General features: G+C 38.6%; 1 protein-coding gene across 1 annotated transcript in view; it reads right to left on the bottom strand.

Annotated features, from left to right (window-relative positions):
- Positions 1–24,899, bottom strand: part of kalrnb (kalirin RhoGEF kinase b) — a 127,387-nt gene that overhangs the window by 48,350 nt on the left and 54,138 nt on the right. Inside the window, exons 15-33 of the mRNA XM_017702160.2 lie at positions 21,166–21,332; positions 19,525–19,644; positions 17,013–17,231; positions 15,678–15,827; positions 13,862–13,976; positions 13,353–13,468; positions 12,468–12,590; positions 11,417–11,599; positions 10,588–10,712; positions 10,297–10,363; positions 9,601–9,710; positions 9,024–9,093; positions 8,622–8,711; positions 7,803–7,895; positions 7,243–7,354; positions 5,543–5,733; positions 4,736–4,837; positions 3,681–3,823; positions 2,765–2,867 (exon numbers count right to left, since the gene is read on the bottom strand). Of these exons, the coding sequence (XP_017557649.1) occupies positions 2,765–2,867; positions 3,681–3,823; positions 4,736–4,837; positions 5,543–5,733; positions 7,243–7,354; positions 7,803–7,895; positions 8,622–8,711; positions 9,024–9,093; positions 9,601–9,710; positions 10,297–10,363; positions 10,588–10,712; positions 11,417–11,599; positions 12,468–12,590; positions 13,353–13,468; positions 13,862–13,976; positions 15,678–15,827; positions 17,013–17,231; positions 19,525–19,644; positions 21,166–21,332 (2,399 nt within the window). The remainder of the gene's footprint in view (positions 1–2,764; positions 2,868–3,680; positions 3,824–4,735; positions 4,838–5,542; positions 5,734–7,242; positions 7,355–7,802; positions 7,896–8,621; positions 8,712–9,023; positions 9,094–9,600; positions 9,711–10,296; positions 10,364–10,587; positions 10,713–11,416; positions 11,600–12,467; positions 12,591–13,352; positions 13,469–13,861; positions 13,977–15,677; positions 15,828–17,012; positions 17,232–19,524; positions 19,645–21,165; positions 21,333–24,899) is intronic.

Here is a 24,899-nt window from a genome sequence, read left to right as displayed (position 1 = left end):
TTCTGCTTTACAAGATCCACATAATCCCAAACACAATGAACTATGTTGATGTCTGGACTCTGGGGTGGTCAGTCCATTGTTCTGAGAACACCAGCAGCTTCTTTGTTTGTTGTTTGTTGTTGACCTGAGTTGTCTTCTCAAAGTTGAAGGATGGACAGAAAAACGGTCTTTCACGGTTGTTAAGGGTTTCATTTCCCCACTCCAATTCTCCTTTTGGAAATGCAAATGGTTTATAACATATCTAATCTTGTATCTTACATCTAATCTTCTATTTTTCTGAAAAATGAATAATGTCAACCTAATGGATGTTTTCAGTGGAAATTAAACAAAAGAAGAGTGGTCTCTCATTTCTGGACAGTACTATAGTTAAATTGTATAGTTAAGTTTAATCCCTTGGCCTGTTGATGGGCACAAAATGTTATTACATTCTTATATGTATATATTTTCTTATAACCTAAGAAAAACTCCATTAGTTTGCACTGAAGTCCCTGTAGTTACTGAATAATAAGCCTTAGTATGCATGGGATATGGAATAAGGTAAAAAAAAAAACTGTATCTACTGTATACAGTGTGTGTGTGTGTATGTGTGTGTGTGTGTGTGTGTGTGTGTGTGGGTGTGGGTGTGGGTGTTTACTGCTAACAGGCTGATCTATCATAAACACTTCTGAATGCATTGGCAACACCATAACTTAATAAAGTAAAACTTCTTTGAGTTGAGTTGGAAGACAGAGAGAAAATGAATTGGAATATGCAGTGGAGATTCTGTAAATTACATAGTGGAATCTCACAGACAGAAAATGACCTCTGGTCAGCTGTTTCACAAAAGTAACTGACCTGAGACCAGCACCTGCTGAGTTTCTGTCTCAGTGGCATGGCATGGAGTGGAATGGGGCAACAAACAACAGAACGAAACCAGACAATAAAAAGACGTGAAGAAAGAGGAAGGTGAAACAGTGATTCATACAGTCCACAAAAACAGTGTCACTCTTTATACAGAGCTGGGGACAAACACAAACCCCTACAATGCTGCATGCCAATCTGACAATTACACCAACCACTAAATATATATTGGCTGAAACAAAACATGAAAGGAATATGCTCAGGCTGGCATTTTGACTCGGGACATATTAAATGTGCTCTATTTTAAGAAGCGTGTGGCCAGTAGGAGAAAAGAAGAAGCTTACTGTTTTAAATGCTGTGTTTTTGTAGGCAGAACTAAAGTCTGAAAGCTTTGAATGTGAGAACTTCTCAGTTTATGTCTAAAGTTTGGAATATAGGCACACCCTAACATTGTGCGCACTGCTGAACCAGTTACACACACCCACCCACCCACATACCCACCCACATACCCACCCACACACCCACCCACCCACATTCACACACGTTCCCAAACGCACTCTGTCGCACTCTGTCATGACAGGACAACAGGTCAGAATTTCCACAGAGGGAAGACATCCCTGAACGGACACACACACACACACACACACACACCCAGACACTTCCTCTCCTCTCCTACGCACAGCACTGATGACAAGTGCACTCAAGTAGGTCTTTTATACTCTCTTCAGGCTCTTTAAAGAATTACTGAGTTATGAAGTTCTAATTCACAAATTTACAAAATTATACTTCACAGAATACACAGTACCAGTGAGAAGATTGGACATACCTCATTGAATTTATATTTCTCATAAACGTAAAAGAATGGCTTGGTGAAAATTTCAATTTATACAACTTTCCACCTACCTCAGATGCTGTCAGTCACCCAAGACATGTTTGGTGCCTAAAGTTTGTGTCTTTGGTTGAGTGCAGTAGCTACAGAGCTTTTGCAAACAAATACTAGGATGTCAATAGTCACCCAAATATTTTCTGTAAATACATCCCAAGAGGTTCTTCATTAAGGTTGTGCAGACTTGTCAGTGTGGTCTAGAGTACAATAACTTACTGTGAGCTATAAAACGCTGGTGGAAGCTACTTTAGAGAACCAGTGCTGACCCCTATTCAAACTCCCCTGCAGATTCCGACTCCCTTGCAGTAGATTATGTTCTTGTTTTCTGTTGTTTCTGTTTAGAAATGTTTATATTTTCAGTTTGAAAACTCAACAGAAAACAGACACAACAGAACATAATCTGTAGTGTCCATATGCTTGCATGACGCTGTACACGCAAAGGGGAGTCAGGATTCAGAATTCAACAACTGTTGTCTAAAACGGCTGCCTCAGCGTTTTAGTTCACTGTAACGTTTACTGTGTCCTAAATAATACTGACAAGTCTGCACAGCCTTACTGAAGACCTGAATGAAGTTAGAGCACGTTGAGAAAAGTTTAGGGGATGAATTCGCTGGAAAGATTTGGGTGACTACTGACTTCTAGTGTTGCAATGTTAGCCTTGAGGCTCCAGTGCTAAACCTTTTGTCAAGCCAGTTTTGATCTTAAGTCTTACCCTTAAATGCTTAAAATGTAATACTAAAGTTTAAACTTAGGTATGTGCTTTTACATTTTTAAGGTTTATACATTTTTAAAAATCTCAAACAGAAGATAGCATGAGTTATTTAATGCTTCTGGTCACTGTACAATTCTATATTTGTTATTTTGTAGTTTTAATGTCTTCAGTATTATTCTCAGATGTGAATAAGAAGTAAAATAAGAAAATTTTGATTAACCTGACCAGTAAGTTTCAACACTGATTTTCAGAAGAGAGGAGGGGAGTGTGTGCCACAGTGAAGATGGCTGATGGGATGCGCAGTGTGGTGAAGGCCATGCTCCTACCTTGTCGCTGTCCACTGTGTTTTGGGATGTTCGTGATGCAATGGAGATTGTGTCCGGCTGGCTGCTGGCATCACCCTGACTGTCTGCATCTTCAGTGGTGTCCCTGAACAAGGACAGATAATTTGTGGTTTTATGCCCCAAAAACATTCATAAATCATTTTAACATGACAATTCTCCAACATTTCTTTACCCCTTACAATTAAACAGCCAGTTTTCGTTACTGTGCCTTTAAGAAAAACATGTAAATACGCTCTATTTGGATTGGCTGCCCTGTTTTGTACCTTATTTATAAACTGAAAACACTCCTTATAACTTCAGGGTGATTGGGCATAACTAAACTGTTGCAGGCTGAATAAGCAGATATATGTAAATATATTGGTGTTTGTGACATCACAAACACAGTAAATTCAATGTGGGTTGTTTTTGCAGCTTAGTTCCCACAGGTGGACTGTATCGACAGTCGATGGTATGTCCTGAAACTTTACATCAAACTCTCATTTAAAAAAATGAAAGGAAAAGTTAGTTTCATATAGTATTATATATCATTAGCCGTATTATTATATTATTATACACAATAAAAAACATTTTCAATTGAGATGTAATTATTATGGATTAGTATAAAACTGAATATTTTCAGGATTTTTCAGGATTGAATGAACAAGTATGTAATGATGTATTATTACAGAGCAAGCATATTAGAATTCTTTTACATATTTATATGTAACAATTGATTTTAATATATTGAAAACATCGATTCCAGCCTTTAGAACAGGTTATGAAAGGTATGTAATGTATGAAAGGAAAGCATCACAGTGAGAAAGATAACAGCGAGGGAAAGAAATAGACAGTGGTATAAAGAAGGTAGGGGATGTTATGTAATTAAGATCTGGCCACAGATAAGGATAGTGTAGTGCACCTCTTGCTGATGCTGCGCTGCCTGGCTGGGGTTTTGGGCAAGTGAATTGGCTCTTTTAGTGCCCCCTTCAGGTGCACTGTCCTCTCCTGGATTACCTCCCGAATTTTCCGGATCCACTCCTGCTTCACTTCCATACTGGATGCCTGCAGAATGCAGAAAAATGAGCACGTATGTGAGCAGTGCAGAACACAGCTTGTGATCAGTGACACATAAATACAGGTACATCTCCAAGTTTATTTTGAGAAAAAACTACATTACATGTGTACATACTGCACACGCTCTTTCCAGAGTTTTTCCAGGCATTCCAGTTTATTCATCATAAAAATGTATACAGCAGACATACCTTCCAAGGGCTTTTTAAATTCATGTACAGTTCAACTTTGTAATGTATACTTTATTATTTTTTTGATCCACAAAATAAACCTGGTTAATCTCTGAAATGCTTTATTATCAAAAACGAAAGAAATCACGCTCATTGATACAAAAAAACATTTGCTTTTTGGTTTATTTGGGTTATTCTTATAAACATGGGACCCAACTTTTTTAAAAATGATAAAAATGTTTTTTTTTTATTAAAACTGATTTTAAATGGATTTTTAGTAACATTTCTAATTTAAATTACTACATTTTCTATCTATAGATAGAACATTTTTAACCATTTCTTTATACTACATACTGCTGTTACACTAATTATGTTAAACCGAGTTTACAAGAAAGACACTAAAGTAAAGAGATTCAATGGTTAAAGCTAACACAAACTCATAAAAAAAATCACAATAAATATTGGTAATGAGAAACAAATATGCAAATATTTGACATAAACAAATATTGACATAGTGAGAATTATGGTAAAATAGGTTAAAATAGCAAAACTCCAAAGTTTATTTGCAATACCATACGGAGCTCCAGTTGATCTTGTAAATGACATATTTTTATTAATTAATATTTTTATTTGTTTGGTGCTTGTTACAAATATGTATAGACATGTTTGAGGTGATTTCATAAGAATACATGGCATATGTACATGTTCAATAACGAGCAAGCACAAGTCTTACTTTAAGGATGGTTTTGCTGTCAGATGTGGGGGTGCGTCCAGCCCACAGGGCAAATTTGCAGGGATCTCCCTCAATGTGTTCCGTCACTCCCAACTCTGAAGTCTGTAAATTACAGAATTAACACCAAAGACAGTGTTAAATTGTGAAGGATATGGTTAAAACTAGGAATATATTTGGAATTTAAATAAATGGTACCGCCCTTAACAATTACATCATTAGTATAATATTAGTAAAAGCTTCCCTGCAGACTAGTCTGCTCTAATGTTACTACAGATTCAGTGAGCCCCTCTGGACTCTGCAGTGGACCAGCACACAAATTCAATGCAATTCCAGTTGATTTGGTTTGATTTGAATTAACTTTCATTAATAGATAACACCATATACATACATACAAGCAATATATGTAGGCATTTGTTATGCAAGGAATTCCACTCATGCATTCAATTTACATTGTGCATTGACAGCTTCAAATCTATGTCTGACCTTTCCTGTTTTTCAATGTCACAAAAATTATAAAAACACAGCAAAATGTAAACAATGATTTCTTGCCATATAACAACACTATATTCACAACAACTTTTCATCAAATTCAAATCACAACAAAATATCTCTTTTTCTGTTTACAGAACAAATATAGCATTGAAGGTTTACACTCCAACTTTTCCATAGAACTTTCTCTGCTCATTTTAATGATACATTTATAATAAACATAACAAATAATTATACTAGGCTTTGGTTATGACTGGTGATAACTGAGACTTCTAGGCGTTCACCAACAAATAATAGAGAACCACTTGTTTGTCATACCAGTAGTTTGCTCTTATAGACGTATTTTGTGCGACCAGACGAGTCCTTCATCTCTTTGCTGAAGACGAGGGAAATCTCGAAGAGAAAGAGGTGGCGGTCTCGGCCTTTCCGGATCAGGGATTTGGGATCCCACACTTGGAACGTGTCCTGTAAGATCAGTTCCCCCTGAACAGCCAGGTTCTCATCAAAACCTAGGAGCACAGTAAAGTTGTGCACTTATGAACCAGAACTCTGCAATTCAAAATTTTAATCAGATACTAAGATTTTTATCTGGACAAGACGGCACACATTTTCTCAGCTAGTAATTTTCAATTCCACATGTCAAAGACAGCTGTGTTCCTTTACAGGGTTTTCATACACATTAGGTTAAGTGAAACTGCTTATATATGAATGCTTTTAGTCTGTTGTTTGCAAGACAATTAACAAACAATATAGATATACAGTACCGGACAAAGGTTTGGACACATTTACACAGAAAGTTTTCCTTAATTTTTCTGCTTTCCACATTTTAGAATAATAGTAAAGATAAACTATATGGACAAAAGTATTTGGACACCTACATATTACAGCTACAGGAGCTTTTCTGAATCCATCCCATTCTAAATGCATCGGCATTAATGTGGATTTGGTCCCCTCTTTGCAGCTATAACAGCTTCTAGGAAGCTTTCTACAATATTTTGGAGTGTGTCTGTGAGAATTCTTGCCCATTTATCCAGAAGAGCATTTAAGAGGTCAAACACTGATGTTGGACAAAAGGCCTGGCTTGCAGTCTCCAATCTAGTTTTTCCCACAGGTTTTTGATGTAGTTGAAGTCAGGGCTCTGTGTAGGCCAGTCAAGTTCTTTCACACCAAACTCACCCAGTAATGCCTTTACTAACTTGCTCTGTGCAGTGGGGCTCAGTCATGCTTGAACTGTAAATGTCCGTCCCCAAACTGTTCCCACAAAGTTGGAAGCATAGAATTGTCCAGATTGTCTACTGAAGCATTAAGATTTCCCTTCACTGGAACTAAGGGGCCTAGACCAACCTCTGAAAAACAACCCCTTAGCATTATCCACCAAACTTTACAGCTGGCATAATGCAGTCAGGCAGGTAATCATTTTTGAAGGCAGGTAATCATTTTTTTTTCAACTTATTTTCCTTTGACTTTCCCATTCCTTATACTGGCCCTCCTCAGAAATATCTCCTTTAGCCCTTTTAGATGCATATGAGAAAGAAATCCTCAAAGCAGCCAAAGTGTAATTTGGTAGTTGGTGTGAATGTTAGAGCCATTTTGAAGGGAAACACAATGTCAGTTTCGTCTTTGGGAAAAACACGTTAGTAGGACACAGCTGTAACTCTTAGGTGTTAAAATTAGAAGGATGGAACAGTTAAAATGGCAGTAGGGTGCAAAAAAGTGAAAAGTGGAATAAATAAAATACTGATAGATTTGATTTGATACTTTGTGGAGGTACTTTGTACTTACACGTGTTGGAGGCTTTTCTTTACATTTCTGATGATTTTCTTTACTCATTTTTTGTCGGACTTTGAACAATGAATAAATGACACTTAATATATTTAATGAACAAAAGGCTGGCGTGCAGTACTGCAGTACTTCAACTTCACTATCAGTATGTGTGTTAGAAATAATGTTCAGACATTTGAACATAAGCCTTTATATTAAAATGTCAAATATGTGGTGATGCTGCAGTTTGTGCTTACCTTCCAGCATGCTCACATGCATGGCATCGTTGGCTCGCTTAGGCACACTCAACATCACCTCCAGACCTTCCTTTATCTCTCCTTTTCCCTCCTCACAGCACGTCAGCAACTCCTATCACACACATACACAAACACACACAAATGCATTACAAAAATACTCAGAACACAGAACTTTGTATGTTAAAAGTGAAAAATCAAAGGTAACCACAATGTAGTCCATCAGCAGAGGCAGGCTTGCAAATCTGCTTCTCTGGTTTTGCACTGGAGCTATGAGTTTCTCCAAAAATGTGCAAATGTACAGACAACCTTCAGGCTCTAAGATGCTACTGCTACTGTACAATGTACACAGTGCTATTTACGAACTTCTATTACTTGTTAGCTCCATTAGTTTTGTAGCTCCAGTGCAACTTCTTTCATTTTGCAATTCCAAATATGTTTTGATCAACCAAATACTTTTGGGTTAAGTGGAAAATTCTGTAAAAACTATTCCTTAATACATATTCCATATGTAATATTGACATTTCCCCCCAGGCCTCCCTGCCCCCACATCTCTTCTCTACCTTTAGCAGCAGTTGGTACTTGGTAATTCTCTGTACAGGTTTGATGAGGTAGGAGGAGATAGAGTTGGCCAGCCCGTGTCTTCTCTGGATCTCCTACAGAATACACACATTCCAGACACCACAAGAGCTCATTAGCATTTAAACAGCAGACCACTCTTTCATGACCAATTTAAATAAGGAGATACCAAGTATCAGCTTCACCCAAAACTAGGAAAAATAATCAGCCACATATTATTTTAAGTAAAACCAACAAATTTAACAGACTTTAGCAACAATAAAAGGATAAGATTAACAGAAAAATAAATAATCTCAAGCCTAACTTCATAAGGGAATGCATGTTTAGAAGCCTTTGGGTTTAAATACTTCAAACAAGAACACAGCAATATTCTTGCAATATTTTTTAGTTTTGTTAGAATGAAACTGTGGTAATGCAGCCACGTCTGCCAATCAAGTTTTTCTGTGCTGTTTAATTCCTTGAACTTTAATCTTATTATTCAGCTAATAATATTCAATAACTACTATACATTATTCACTAACTACTATGAAACTAATATGCAAGTTATGAAGGTGAAGTATTGAAATATGTGCCTACATAACTAGTTAGCCTTATTACAATGATAAGGCTTATTTTAGCAAAAGTCTCTGCAACTGTTAAAATTACAACTTAAGTATGCTGCTTCAGCATCAGCACTAGTGCTTAAGTCCAACTTCAAAATTAACTGAGTGGATTATTGAAGGCTCTCTGCTGCCATCTAACTGTGTACTGGCACCTCACACCATCAGTGACATGAGAAAAAAAAAAAGCATGTAGCAACTCACATCAAAGAAGCGCCCAGCTTGGCCCTGGATGAGCTGGCTGGAGTCTGGCTTGTTTTTGCAGTAGGTAACGTACATGTGGAACTTATCAGCCTGAGAAACACAGAGGCAATAACACTGTAGGTCTTCGGATTCCAAATTAAAAATGTAATTTAATATGTGGCGGCTAACAATAACCTCAGTGTGTGTAGTCATCACAATCTTTGTGAACAGCCTAGGTAAGTTAGATTAAACAGCATTGCAGACACTGAGGCTCAATGAGGCACAATGGTTATTGCACATTACCAGGCAGGGCTGTAATAGTGGTAGATAGATATGCTGTTCAAAGCAAATGGATAGGTTATTATATTTAGATGGATAGAGTATTACAAGTACGTTACGAGTATTACAAATTACGTTTCTTACCCATGTGACAAAACAATGCCCCACATCCTCAGGCAGCTGCTCATAATTCTCCAGCTCTTTCAGGAAAATACTACAAACAACAACAGTAACAATTTGCCTGTTTAGAGCAGAGCAATATAGCAGGATAATGCCAGCAGAAGACTGTATAAGCAATAAAATGTGTTCACATCATCATGAGCTCTTAGAAGTCACACTTATTGCCAGCAAAAACATAAGCGTGTAATTTTATTCTTTCAATCAAAACCACATTTGAGATTGCAAGAAAAAGAGAAAGCTTGAATTTGATAAAAGTTATTTTTTATGAGCAGGTTTGTTTTGGGAAAGAAAAAAATGCATTCTTTGCATTTTGCCATGTTTTTGTTACTATTTGAATTTAAAACCAGCAGAAAAAATCAGTACAGATTACAGAATGTTAAACTGAACGTAAACAATATACATAATGCAACTATTTACTGTGTTATGTACTCATGTAATTACAATTTAGCAATCATGCAAGTTACACATAGAGAAATAGCATAATAACTCCAGATATCTAAAGGTTAAATAAAATTGCCAGTTTAAAGAGTGTGTGCAGTACTTGTTATGAAAATCATAGATTTCCTGAATATTCCCAAAGATGACATGCTCCTTGTTGGCAATCCCCTGTGGAATCTCATCCATCCCGCTTGTCATCTCCCACAGGAATGTCTACAAAGACAGGGAACACTAGTGGCTAGTTTTAGCACCGCATTTAGATTAATCCAGGCACTGAAACAACTTTCAGTGAAGAATATACATGTAATTTAGTCCTAAGGGAGTCTACCATCAGCACAAAGCACAAATTTGCTTTACAGCTACTTCTGCCATGACTGACTCACTGCTGGGCACATACCACATGGACAGTGAGGATGGAGCAATATGGCTCATATGCTGGAATAGTAATCAAAGGGAACTGTGATCCATTCAACACTTCTTACATTCATATGCAAAAGTGTTTTTATTTACAAAGTTATAACTTATTGGAAAAACATTTTATGTTTAATTCACTAAACACTGCATTAAAATGTGCAGAGGTCAATACATCATTTAATTTGAATTTAAATGTAATTATGTAATTGGAATTAATTATTTAATTGAAATATTAATGGAATATTGTAAATCTACTGTGAAGTAAAGCAGCAACCATAACTAATCTAATAATTAACTTGGTCTCTAGATAAAAGCCATGAAATTGATTTGCTTGGAATGTTTAATATTTTCAGGCCACTCTAACACTCCAAAGACTGAAACACACCTCCAAACACTCCTGCAGGTCCCTCACGTACGCCCTCTCTGTCTGCAGCAGCTCCGCCATGATGTATCTGCAAGAACAGAGAAAGCTTAGCTGAAAATCACAAAAGAGACTGCACTCTGAAATACTGATCATAGAGATAGCACATGAAAAAAAAAGCAGGGCTAGGAATCACGGGATAATGAGTCGGACTGATATAACTTTAAGCAATGGCAGAAAAGTCTCTGTGAAAACGAGCTCAGAACTGGCTGAGTGTGTTTCATCATTACATTATTTGTCGGCTGCTTCACTCACTCTTTTTTCCTGGCTGATTTCTTTCTCTCCTCATTGACCTCGTGGTTGGGGTCGTTGAGGTTGACCTCTGGGTCAGTGTGGGTAAGGCTGGCTGGAATGATGTCCAACTCTAAATCTTTATTGTCCTGTCAGAGACAAAACAATAGTGCAGTGATATATGCCTTCAAAACCTCAATGAAAACAATGTTCAATTTACGCTAAGCAGACTAGTTCACTGATGTTAACTTAAATGAGCCAAAATAAAAGACAGAGGCAAAGACCTGAGATTTTTTGGACTTTATATCTAAACATTTCTAAATACTCATTCCAATAGGTGTTTTCTTTGACATTAACTTGTCATAATACACTTTTTGGGGTGAAATGCCACAGCTCAGTACATGTAATAGTAATATGGTGCTAATAGTATGCAGCTTGCTACGTCAGGCTGGTTGGACAAAAATGACCATTTTCTGTGGCCTGTTTCATTTGATCATTTATAAGATTTATGTATGTCATGTTATCATCGGCATTACTTCACTGTACCATACAGTGAACTCAAGTTAGTTGTTACAACGTGTCACATCATTTCACCCAAGATGCCTGTCAACTTATAGTGAGCCTCTATAAATGTTTAGATGTTTAGTTTATGTAGATATCATATGGCCTCATAAACACTGCCAAACGATAAAGATTACTGAAATTCTTCACTCAATAATTTAATGTTTCAGTGAATTAGCATGGTTTATTTCCATATGACCTATTAGTTTCCCAGCATTAAAAGCCACATTTGTGTTATTTGGTAAAGTATGTTTTTACTAGAAAGCCACTTGCATTAAGAAGAGTTGCCCACCTCAGAGCACAGTCCTAGTGCTCGGTCCAGGCTTGATCGGTACTGGCCCATGCGCAGTGAGAAATCCCGGTAGCGCCGATCCACTGTGGACACCCATCTCTTCAGCTCAGTCACATGTACATGGCCCTTCTCGACCAAGCTACCAGCAAGCTGAATCAACAGCTTCACCTTCTCCTGGGTTTGCTGGAGTAGAAATCCAAGGTAGCATTACACAGTGATTAGAAGACCCAAGTTGCCACGATGTTACTGTGTACCTAACATAACCACAGTTTTCATTTTTGTTTCCCAATGAACTTTTATTTTTTGTTTGCGAAGCAACTCATGGACCTAGCTTGAAACTAACACATATACACTCACGTTTAGCAGGCTCAAGATTTTCCACAAGGGGGAGCTACAATAAGTTAAGAAGCATTTGTGTGCATCACTGAAAGGGAGGAAACTGTCATGAACCGCAACCAACAGGATCTCACATATGGATGCATGCTGTGAGTAAAACGTAAAGTGATAAAAATTATATTAAACACTTATAAGTACACAAACTCAAAGACAAGTGATGTTGCTGCCATTGCATTGAAACAGCTGATTACTGATATGGAAATATTCACATGATCAGAGTAACAATAGTTCATATAGTTGTGAAGATCACTAAACAGAGCAATCAGCATGGCTGTAGTGGTCAAACTCAGACCCTGGAGGGCAATAGCTCTGCAGAGTTTAGTGTTTACCTTCTAATGCTGTTCATTAACTATCATGAAGGTCTTTTTCATTAGCTAATGAGTTGAATTGGGTGTGTTTAATGAGGCAGAGTGCTAAGCTCTGCAGTGCTGTGGCCTGACTCCCTGTCTCAAAACAATGGTCACATGAGTCATTGATAATTGATTGTAATTCTTTGCTGCTTTCACTCTGTATAATTTACGAGTATGAACGGAAATAAACAACAGAAGTACCATACATTTCCTATAAATGCAGTGTTAATTCATGTTAATGAAATCAGTGATTCACCCATAAGAATACAATGCTGTAACTGTTCTTGACAGCACTGCTGCCGTACCTTTGCAGAGACACGGAATTCCTCGTACTCTTTCAGTAGTTCCTGAGTTTTCTCTGTGGTTTCACCTGGAGATGTGTGTGTGGATAAATACTGCTCACCAGTCTCCTGCAACCAGTCCAGAGCCTGGTAAAGATCAAATGAGAGAGAGAGAGAGAGACAGAATGAGAGAGAAAGAAAGAGAGAGAAAGAGAGACAGAGAGGGAGAGAGAGAAAGAGAGAGAGAGAGAGAGAGAGAGAGAGAGAGAAAACAGAATAAATATTATCTTGTCATTGACCTTTTACTTGCTTGTTTAATATTATGTTAAATGACGTCTTTATGGACCACAAGTATACTTTCCATCCATTAGTGACTTAATAAACTAACATCAAAACAAGTTATTACTTACAAGATTTTAGCTCTGTCAAACTTAGTCATACATTAAACTAGATGTCTGCGCAAGACTGTTTATTTTAGTCCCGCTTCCACCTGCTCCCACAGAAAATCAGAATCAGAATCAAAATCAGAACATTGATTTTTGACATCTTGTTGGGCAGCTGTAGCCGTCGGACTGAAAGCCCCGCCATCTTTGTAAGCTATGAGAATTTTTGTGCTGTTCACGTGATCGGTTGTTTCACAGCTCTTTAGAATGACTTCATTCATTTTAACTGTTTTACTGTTAGCATTTTATATTGTTTATAAATGATTTAGTGATTGCTCTACTTCATTTAGGCTATTCATTAATTTGCAGGATTTCGGCCCGCTCCCACCTAAAAATTTGTCCTGTGCTGCAAGATGCTGTGGAAGGTCCTGCGAGAATCTGCAGGAGTGCAGACCTTTACATTACGCCCATTATTGTCACAATAAATTAGCCACTACATCTCTTTAGTTCAGCAAAAATTCCTCACCTGCTTGGCATGGCGTTCAAACAGCACATACTGCTGGCACTGGTCCAAGCACCTTTTCTTCAGGGTCCAGACATGCAGTACACGGTTCTCTCTCTGGAGCAGCTCGCTCAGGATGGCTAGCACAGCAAACACATGCACATATTACAACATTAGTAAGGGGAAAAGGAGAAAGGTTATTGTGGTTTGAATTTGATGGAACGTTATTGTTGTGAGTATGATCATGTTGAGTGGAGAGAAGGACTATCCTTCACATTTTTACCATGTTATAGTCATTAAAGACATAAAAACTAATGGAAAAAGATTGGATGTGCTGACACAAACCTGCCGATACGTAACCTTAATGAAACATAAGCATAATCATGTGATTAAATTTATTAGTATTTAATTACATATAAATAACTATGAAATGTAAATCAAATGTCCAGAAAAGCAGCAAAAACAGATTTCTGAGGGTAAAAGACAAGTGTACGTGGATTGTGCAACATTTCCGGGTCATTATTTAGACTGACCTTTGACCTGTGTTTCAGGAGCGCGGTTGTGGCTGGTGACCCCTGGCATGCTGACATTATTGCGGTGGATGTACTTCAGAAAGACCTCGGCGTTCCGTCTGGCTAGAGTGCAGGCCTGAACAGAAAAAACCCATTTTAATCCGATCTTCTGTTTACCTGCTTTTAAATGCAAAGCACTTTTTGGCTTATAACTAACTTATTTATGTTAAGCAGGCTGAAGACTCTACACAGCCTCCAAACAGCATCCCTGAAAGAGTGAAAACAGGCATAAAACCCACACCAGCAGGGTCTAACTAATACATAGCCAAAAACTGAGAGTGCATGAAATAAAAGTCCAGAATCATAAGCTTCATATCAGTTGCACTGTATGTCCTTGTTCAGTTACAGCTCTCCCTGTCATAGGTTTGCACAGTGACAACAACATTCATTATATCATATTAACTTCTCATTATCTGGTCCTAGAGAAAAAAATCTATGCTGAACTTCTTGCTGTATTGACATACATTTGTATGTTCATATGAGCTCATATTTTGATGTGTTGTACAAACATTTACTGGACGCAATGATTTTACATGTAGTAATGTAGTGATGTAGCATGAAACAGAAATCATAATGCATTTCCCTTTAGAACTGTGATTATGAGAAAACAGAAATTTACTTTTAAATGATACAACATGATGAATCATGCTTAATACGACGAGGGACTAACAAGGTACAGTACTGTGCTATAGCCAGAGACCCCATTTAATTTATTTAATTTCCAGTTAAAATGACAATTAAGAGAAAACATGAGTTTCCAAAACTGGTAGTCCATAAAATCATCACAAAATACTGAGAAAATGGGGGTCCTAAGAACTGGCCAAGATCTGAGAAACAGCAGAAAAACAGCTCCACTCTTGTTTCAGACCTAATAAAAATCCACAGGTGCTTCTGTCCACCTTTCCACTGTGAGAAGACATCTCAACACTATGAGTCTGAAAGGATGTGTAGCTGTCAAGAAGCTCTTACTGACAAAAGGAAATTGACAAAAAAGAACATCTGCAAATCAAAGAAGCTACTTGTGCATTTAGAACAATGGACTGACCACTCCAAAGTCAAGATTTCAACATGTGATGTGAATTTGAATTTTGTGAAAATGCAACTAACTTCTGACACTGATCTCTGGAAGGGTGGAAAAAATATCCCTGCAGATTTCTTTACAAAACTGAAAGCAAGTGTAATGAAAAGAACAGAAGGTGTAACAGAGGCTGGACGCACAAAATGCAGATTTAAAAAAAATATATATATATAATTAAATAATAATAATATTGTTTATTTATATAACACTTTTCATGCTGGTGGCGCTCCTTATAAGTGAACTCTGAGCTTGACTGTCTAATACAACATGAATTGGGCTCCACAGTTTACAAGCAGAATAACTGAGGCCTCTTCATGTTTTCTGTATTTTACAGAGGATATTTACAGGTCAGTACCTGCAGATCTAAGATTATGTGCTAGAACATTAACAGGCAGATCTGAATGATACAGGCAGCCAGTGCAGGGGAGGGATATGATCTCTGTTTTGTTTTTGTTAGGATGTATGCTAATGTATTTTGTACAAGCTGTACAAAAAATGTGTTCAGTTGCTAAAGCTTCTGTGTAACTTTGTGTTAAATATATGTTTTCAGCTTTTTTCCTGACACTGAAAAATGCACACAGTACTGTAAACAGGTTGACCTTAAACTGTAGAGGTATTTGCAGAGTCTTAGCCAGAGGCAGCTGTATCTGAGCACTCTGTTACCATGAGCATGAGAGTAAATGAGTGTGTGTGTTTAACCTTGAGGAAGGCCTCTTTCTGCTCCAGGTGTTTGTTGATGAGGGGAGCCACGTGATCTGAGTCAGCCGCAGAGCCGAGCTTGTCGTGCGCCCCACACCAGTCCTCCTCCCTCCTGTATTCTTGCTCCAGACTCTCCAGCACATTACACACCTGAGTAGGTTGCACCCACAGAGCCGAAGAAAGCAGGTCAGAATAACCTAGTCATATTATCATGCAGATTAAATGAGGACTTAATATCATTCATGTGAAGGATCCACAAATTTCTCAGCTCTTCCAAACTGACTCATGAAAAAAAGGAATATTATGACAAAATAGATTACACTATTTTCCTCTTACCCCAAATGTACTTTATCAGCCACCACTTTGACTATAACAGTATGCATGACGTACAAAAGTACACTACATAGCTTAAACAGAAGTAGCAGCCATCTTATCATCTGAATGAAGTTTTGCGCAGTTAATTGATAACACTAATGAACAAAGTATAATTATTTCCAGTACTTGTTAATTACGACAGCCTTGCAGCTCTTGTGCAAAATTTAACATTCCCCCCTCATCCCTACCGCTTAGCCTATAGCGTTTTGCACGTTCACACCTAGGGATAGGGTGTCCCAATTTTTGTTGAGATAGAGGGGTAGGGCGAAGTGCTGAGGCTAAATTGCTCTCCAAACACAGGTTGTTAGGAGGCACACTCCAGAGTGTTATGAGAAAACAAAACAAAAAAAAAACACCAAGATGGCTGTGAAAGCGCCCCATCAACCCACAAATGTGAGTATTTTCTCTGTTAAAAATTCCTGTATTAATAAAGTTTAGTGCCATATCAAAGTATTATGGTCTTTTTCTTAATAACAAGCATAAAAATGTTTTAGTAGTATGCTAATGTCTCAATATGTTTATCTCATTATGTTTATCTGCCCACCCATAATTCTTCAGTGATATGAAGCTGAAGTCAGCTGTTCACCAGCTTCTTGTTCGAAATGAGCTGTTCCACCTTAAACAGTCCAGCAGTTCTGATGCCCGAAGCACCGGAATGTAACTGCTGCTCCATTTAAGGCGAAACAGCTCATTTCGAACAAGAAGCTGGTGAACAGCTGAATTCAGCTTCATATCACTAAAGAATTATGGGTGGGCGATCATAAATAATTATCACATCCCCCTCTTTGATAACATGTGATGATGGGATTAGGCCTAAATCTTGGCTAACGGGAAAAAGTGTGCATTTTATTGTCTCCCCTCCTTTTATATAAAACTTCACTAAACACACTGTCTTTTTTGTAATCCTCCTTCATTCCACCAGAGGGCCACACTGTTACAGAGACACCCTACACGACCCACCTGTTCCGAAGTCTTATAGAAGGCCACTGAGGCATTGACCAGCTTGAGCCTATCCTCCATCTTCAGCATGAGGGTCTGCCAATGGAGGGCCACTGTCTCAGCGCAGGCACGCACGGCGTCCGGGTCATAGTGTCCAGCCTGCAGCATCATCTCCGCCCTTTGCTGCAGCTGCAGGGCACTCTGATGGGTCCGCTGCAGGGAGTCTGCGTGGAGCAGAGACTGAAGATCAACAGAACACAAGTTAGTGTTTAGACAGTATTTAGCACATCAAACAAGTTTATTGTCCCTGGTAAAACTGTCGTTTTATGTATGTGGTGAACTTAATTTGAAACAAAAAACTTTTCAAAAGTTATCATGTCTAGTGTTGATGTAAGATAACATGCTTCCAAAATGTTCTACTATTTTTAATCAGAATAAAGCTAATTTTATAGATTTCATTCATATCTTTGCATTTTGCTGTTGTCGGAACAAAACCTCGTATCTCCAAAACGATAACTTTACAGGAGAAGGAAAAAACCAACTGTACTTTTAATGTAAGTCAATGGAACCAGAGTTTTTTCCAAGTATTTTCAAATTATTAATTTAAAATTTGCCTATTCACATAAAATTCTGCTTTTTTTCTGCATGTTTACTGCTTTTATGAATAAACAGACTTAAGTTAAAAAATATGTATACTTGTTCTATTTTATTGTTCTTTTTTAATTGATATTTAATTTTTTTTTTACCACCTACTATCATAATTTGTTATAACATGTCTGGTCATTTTCAGGTTCTTTTTTAAGTGGTCTGAAATTTAAATGGCTACACAAACAACGAAATCCTTGAAAATACATTGCATCACATCCCCTTTATGTGCACTAGTAAGAGTTTTATCTTTTGATCTCTGGTTGTTTGGGTGATCTGAGCTGGAAGCTGTACTGCCCTTCAGAGAGCCAACTAAAGGCACAATCTGTGAAATGTCCTCTTCAAGGCCAATTCAATTACTGATAAAGCTCTACTTCACTTTTTCAAGAGAGCATGCTTTATGAATTGAGCGCGCAACTTCCTTGTTTAACTACACAACAGAGAGCCTCATTCTGAGGATGGCTCAGCACTCTGGGATGTGTAACAACAATTTTAACCCTAAGAGTTTCGGTACCACTTAATTACTGGTCTTTGCTGCGTTATTGCTTTTTTGGCCTTATATGAGTCGATCCATCTGTCTTCTGCGCTCAGAGGGGAAACAAACAGCTATTTTCTGACCTAATGCCAATCTGGAAGCAAACAAAAAACTGAATTTATTTTGATTAAATGATGAACCTGTTGCACTGCAGCATTTCAGCCCTGATTGAATCGGTGCTCTGTGGCAAAGAGAAAGCTTTGGCGTGTGTTCAGAGTTGCTCTTAAGCACCCTCACATCTGATTTAAACAAGCTGTCCTTAGATCTGAATTATACGTGGCAATTTACAGAATTAAACTCAGTTGCTGTCTGAGCTCCTCATATATTTGCTGAGTGATGAAGCAGCAGAAAGATAAGGCTGCACTATAAAATTCTAGATAAAAACTTTACAGGTTTAACAGGTACAACTTTGATGTGCTTAAGTGTTTCCACAGGACATAAACAGCATTAATAACATCATACATATCAGATAATACACTGCAAACAATGCTGTAGAACATCATATTAAACCTCTCTGAGTGAGAAAGCTGATTTCACACCATTCATGTATTTCTATAGTTAGGGAAATAGGGGTATATCCTAAAATAAAAAATAAATGTTCATAAATGTGTAAGAAATATTTAAATCCTCAGGTCACTAATGAACTGTGATTCCCCCCTCAACCTTGCATATTTTTGGCCCCCACTTCGCCTTTCTGCTGAAAAAGTTGCCCCATAGGTTCTATTTTGGGTTTTGATTCAATGTTTTTTTTTATTCTTTTTAAGTACAAAGAAATATGTAACGGGAAGCCAATTTACCATTAACAAGTAAAGAAATCTCATTCTAATGTATCAAAATGCACATTTTATTAGTAATAATTATATTTTAGGACATTACTTCTCAGGTCTCACTAGTAAGAAATTCAGCTTTTTTCCCTCCAATTATTTGAAATGGCAGACCAATTTTTTCCTAACGTAAACAAAACTTCAACATGTGGTAAGTTACTTATCAAAACTAAAAAATTACATTCTTATTATTACTTATTATCACAGTTGATTTCTAAAAAGTGAAAACTGACTTTTTAAATTGTAAAAATTTTGATTCTTTTATTGTTCTTAAGATTGTTCTTAAATGCAAGAAATAAAACGTGCATATGTCAAAAAAGGTAACTTCTTTACACACTAGAATTCTGTTTACTTTAGCTTGACAATAAACATAAAATCTATTCCTGTAAGAAAGAAGGGAACAACTCTATCAGTGGCAAACCAAGGCCATGAAAGCTAGGCCTTCAGTTTGGACTATAAATGTCAAAAAACTTTCAAAAACCTAGAAAGTAGGATAATGCTAATTTTCCAACCAAAATTGTGCTGTTACCTCGATGGCAAGCTGAAATTGCTCATGCTCTCTCTGCAACTGCTCTGCTTCAGACAGAGATCCAGCATTCACCGTACTGGCCGTCAGCATAGACTCACCATTACGGATCCAGCCCAGCACCTGGAGACAAGATACACTCCTTACAGCACATAACCTCACATATACACAGACGTATGAAGACAGTAAAGGCATGTTTAATAGAGTGGACAGTGAGTGGACACAGTGTTTACAAACTCCACCAGCACAACACACACTAATAATGTCACCACCATGTGAGTGTCATTGTAGTGCTAAGAATGATCAACAACCCAAATAATACTTGCTCTGTGGTGGTCCTGCAGGGTCTTGACATTGATTAACAGGGAAACAGATGGACTACAGTCTGTAATTGTAGAACTACAAAATTCACCTATATGGAAAGTAGACTTGATATATATATATATATATATATATATATATATATACATATATATATATGTTTTACACACACATGCACACTATATTCATTCTCAACTGAAAATCCTACATCTAATCTGTGTCCAGCAGCCTGATAATGAACGGTGAAGTAACACTGCATTGGAGTCTGTCAGAGTTCATAAACACTCGCTGGCTTTTTAATAGGGTAGAATAAGCTGGGTCTCCTCTAGTTAGTCTTTCTAGCTAAAGCCTGAGGAGACAGACAGAACAATGCTTTGCAAACTGATTAGCTTCTGTGCTATGCAGGACGGCAAACTGTAGCCCACGCAGTATAAGAGAGAGTGTGTGTGTGTGTGTGTGTGTGAGAGAGAGAGAGAGAGAGAGAGAGAGAGAGAGAGAGAGAGAGAGAGAGAGAGAGAGAGAAAGATAGAGAGAGACAGAGGACAGGGATGTGGAGAGAGAGAATGAAAAGGGATGAAGAGACAGAGAGGTGGAGCGAGAGAGAACAGGGAGGAAAAGAGAGAAGGGAGAAAATTGTAGACAGGGAGAAAGAATGAAAGTGAGAGAGAGAAAACACAGGTACATAAATATTGAAAGAATGGAGGCAAAGATAGGAAACAGAACAGGGGAGCAGAAGCAGAGAGAAAACAGGTATAGAGAGAGAAAAAATGGGGTAGGGAGAGAGAAAGAGAGAGAGGGAGAGAGACAGAAAGAGAGAGAGAGAGAGAGAGAATAGGAGAGAGAGTACATGGAGGTAGAAAGAGAGACACTGGGGAGGTAGAAAGCAAAAAAGAGAAAAGGGAGAGAGAAAACGGAGGAAGAGACAGGTAAGGAGAGAGGGAGAGAACACAGGGAGGTAGAGAGAGCAAAACTAGGGAGATATATACTAGGGAGGTAGAGAGAGAGAGAGAGAGAGAGAGAGAGAGAGAGAGAGAGTGAGAGAGAGAGAGAGAGAGAGAGAGAGAGAGAGAAGAGAACTGCCAAAGAACAAAACCATCAGCTGGCATTTACACTCAGTGTTAATGGCATCAGTCTGAGGCTCAAACAGCAGAGAGTTTCAAGCAGTGAGTCTTTAATCTTCTGATTCATGAGCTTAAAAAAAAGAACAACAGCTGTGCCAGAAAAACATAAGAGTGGAAACTAAACTATCAGCGAAACAGGCCAGGTGTGAAATGAGGTGGATTGTGTAGTGCGCTACACAAATGGTGACATACACACACAGACCTGCTTGACCTCAGCCTGTAGGTGGCGCAGCTGTAAACACTGCTCGAGGCGTTTGTGTGTATGCTCAGCGCTCAGCTCCAGCTCGTGCTGTTTCTCATGCAGAAACTCCAGAAGCTCCTGGACCTGAGCAGCCAAGTCCACATCCTTCTCTCCACTCAGCTCCATACCTGAATTACACAAACACAAACATGGACATATGTTTATCACAGTGTTTGTAAATACAACATGCAATACGAAAACAGTTTGGGCTTCTGAGTGGCATCCAAACGTTGACCCTGGTGATGCAGGGTCATCAGGATACAGCCATCCATGGCCAGGAGCCCAAGAGAACACAATTAGCACGCCCCCCACCCCCCCAATTCACCTCCATGCCCCACCTCACTCAATGTGATGCTAGTCAGTGCTGGCGTCTGTTAGCTGACTTGACAGATCTGCCAGTTGTTTTTTCCTCCGAGCGTGTTCGGCTGTCCAATAACGTTCGAAAAGATGTGGTGGCCCTTCAAAGGCCTTGGAGGAAACCTGAGCAAGCCTTTGCTCTTCTAGCTCTAGTAGCATCATGTGATTGGGTGAGTCCTAACTGATGGGTGGAATTGGAGACAACTAAACTAGGGAGAAAATTGGAAAAAAAATGTTCAGTGCAGTCCATAAGTAACTGGACAGTAGCAATTTTTTTCTTTAGCTTCTGTAGTCCAGCACATTTTCATAGAGAAGTATGCATTGTTTTCACAGCAGGGGGTTCTTACTACGCCCCTTTCACACCCCTGTGAAACACTGTTCACTAGCAGCTTAACACAGTCACTGCATTTCACACCTTAATCTTAGCTAATCCAAGTTATGTTGAAAAACATGTAACTTGATTATTTTAATTAAAAATATTTTAATTAAAGTCCATTATCCACTCCATTATGGCCACAAGGCGGCCGGCGGAAAGAATTAAAGTTCAGACTGCCAGCTGTAAGCAATGTTCATACATGTTATTACTGTCCATCTCAAGTGACCTGACTGAAACTGGGCAGTGAGATGTAAAATCACCTAGTATGTCCATAGGTCTCGAATGCGCCTCCAGTGACCACTTATGGTTTAATAATGTGACTGAAGGAGGGATTCCATGCTCATTACCTTCATCAGTATCGCTGTGTCTGCTGTCAGACAAAGTGTCCTGTGAGTCGTCGCTCATGTAAATCGTTACAAACATTTAGATCGCATGGAGCACTAATGCAACATGTAAACAAACAGGAGGGAAGACAAAGAGACGCTATGCAGCTGCTGTAATGACAGAGTAGATTGAGGTGGTCCTCTGATGCTGTCGGGCACGGATCACTGCAATTTATCACTACAAATGTTAAGTAGTCATAGGACTCACTGACCACTTCTGAAGGTGGCAAGAGTTACTCAATCATAATGCATCCCCAAAACAGACTGGACACTGTTCACACCTGTACTTCTCGCCATGCACTTGAGATTAGACTACCCAAGGCACATGTTAATGCCAGGTGTGAATAGGGCAATAGAGTGTGTCATCAATATCTTGTGCTTACTATACAATTTTCTCACATTTCAAGTTACCAAAAGTAATTAGACAGTTGTATTTTGGCCAGCTGTCAGTGCATCATTAGTTCATATACAAGATCTCAAAAGAGTTCACTTGAGATGTGGCATTTGGTGCTGTCTCTTAACTTGAGAAGCAAAAGAATATCAAAGTCAGCAAAAGGTAGTACACTCTGAGAAAGGCACATGAATGAAAATAGTAGCCAAAGTACTAGATGTATCAAAATCAAGCGTTTGGTACAAACCAAAACTGGTGACTTTAGCTACAGAAAACAACCTAGATTACTTATTACGTGTAGAGAAGCCTTTGAACTACACAAGCATGGGTTTTTCACAGACATGTCACCCAGGGCCGTATTTCACAAACTTTTTGTCTCAAGATCTGACAGGTCAAGATAAGATTTTTCACAAATTTGTTATTACAGAATTAAATCTTATCTTGATTATCTTTTCTTACAGTATTTTATCTCAAGTTAAGAAATCGTAACTCACTCAAAGTCGACAATCAACTGGCATGTCTGTTACCTAGCAACCAACCATACACGCACAGCTGAAACGCAAACACGTAAACAAAGTAATTAAGCTAGTTAGTCGGGCAGCTAGCTACTGTTACTAATGTACAGAAAAGGTGAAGCAAAATTCAAGCGTGATAAACAGAAAGTTAAGAAAACATCATTTCCCAAACACTTTAGCCGAGCGCGCTGTTATTCCTCCTAATAAAGTGACGCATGTTCAGCTTGGTCTCTCCATTATTCATTGCTATCACTGTAATTTTTTATTTGATAAGTTTTCATCAGGGGTGAGGTGGGTAGCACTGTCGCCTCAATTGGCCTGACTGCATGTCTTTGGACTGTGGGAGGAAACCGGAGAACCTGGAGGAAACCCACACAGACACGGGGAGAACATGCAAACTCCACACAGAGAAGACCCTGGTCACCCGGCCAGGGAATCGAACCCAGGCCCTCCTCGCTGTCGACAAAGCTACCCACCACGCCACCATGCCGCCCACATGACTTTATTACAGATTACGTTAATTTGATGAAAAATAATTGTGGCGCTGTGGAATGGACTATGAATACAAGGACTGTGATTCTGATGGTTAACCCAACATAGATTTAATTATCCTCAAATTATAGCTGTGATTCTGCACTTTAACTCTTGAATCTGTGGTTTATTGTATACTTAATATTCTAGTACAAACAGAATTAATTATTTGTATGTAGAGTGGACTGAACACTCCATTAGCCTACAATAAAGAACTTGAAGAAAACACTTTAACCTACAAATTAAAGATGGATGGACCAATAGACATCCAACTCACACGATTCCTAATTGGCTAATCTCATGTGTTGGAATGCAGAGCAATCCAGCAGGGGGTGCTCTGTTGTAAGCACTGATAATAGCTGAGAGTAGCCAAGTGTCCTGACTGGCCATCCAGTCCATCTCATCTCTGTAAGTGATCATTATAGGATGTGAAAAGCAGGAGAGAGAACACAGCACCCAGGTGAGCTCTCACGCAGAGAGGTTTAGACCACAGAGTGACCCAACATCCCAGTGGAGCACTAAACACACACAATGTTGTCTTCCATTCCATCATGAGGACTTCCTTAGGTTTCTATGGATTTTTGAATTACTCTAGCCAAGTAATACTACACATACACCTAAAGCTAACCCTAACCTTAACATCGGTATCCAAAGGGTGATTTTTCTGCACCAGTTTTCCCTAAAAAATGTCATTTGTGGTAAAAACAACACATGCATAAGTGAGGACCAGTAAAATGTCATGTTCTCCTATCATTTTGAGGTCCTCACAAGGATAGCAAGACAAACACACATATTACATGTGTATAAAATGTGAACCATACCAAGACAGCGTGTGTGTACAACTGTGTGTAGTCCAGATATTTGTAGCAGTGTGTGTGTGTGTGTGTGTGTGTGTGTGTGTGTGTGTGTGTGCACGCATATGTGTCTGTGTCTGCTGAAGCAGAAAAGGGCATTTTAACCCGCCTTCACTAACCCTCATTTCACCCCACTCATCCCCCACAGCTACCTGCCTATGGGCAGCAGGATGCAGTCTCCATGGCAACGCACACTGGGCAATGGGAGGCGGTTCCCATGGGAACGTTATATGTGCATGACGGGGTGGCCTCTGCAGTAGCCTGCGCATCCTCACGGCAACCCAACTG

The sequence above is a fragment of the Pygocentrus nattereri genome, chromosome 30, assembly GCF_015220715.1.
Source record: "Pygocentrus nattereri isolate fPygNat1 chromosome 30, fPygNat1.pri, whole genome shotgun sequence".
NCBI classification, from domain to species: Eukaryota; Metazoa; Chordata; class Actinopteri; order Characiformes; family Serrasalmidae; genus Pygocentrus; species Pygocentrus nattereri.
This window is presented reverse-complemented; position numbering and strand designations above follow the sequence as displayed.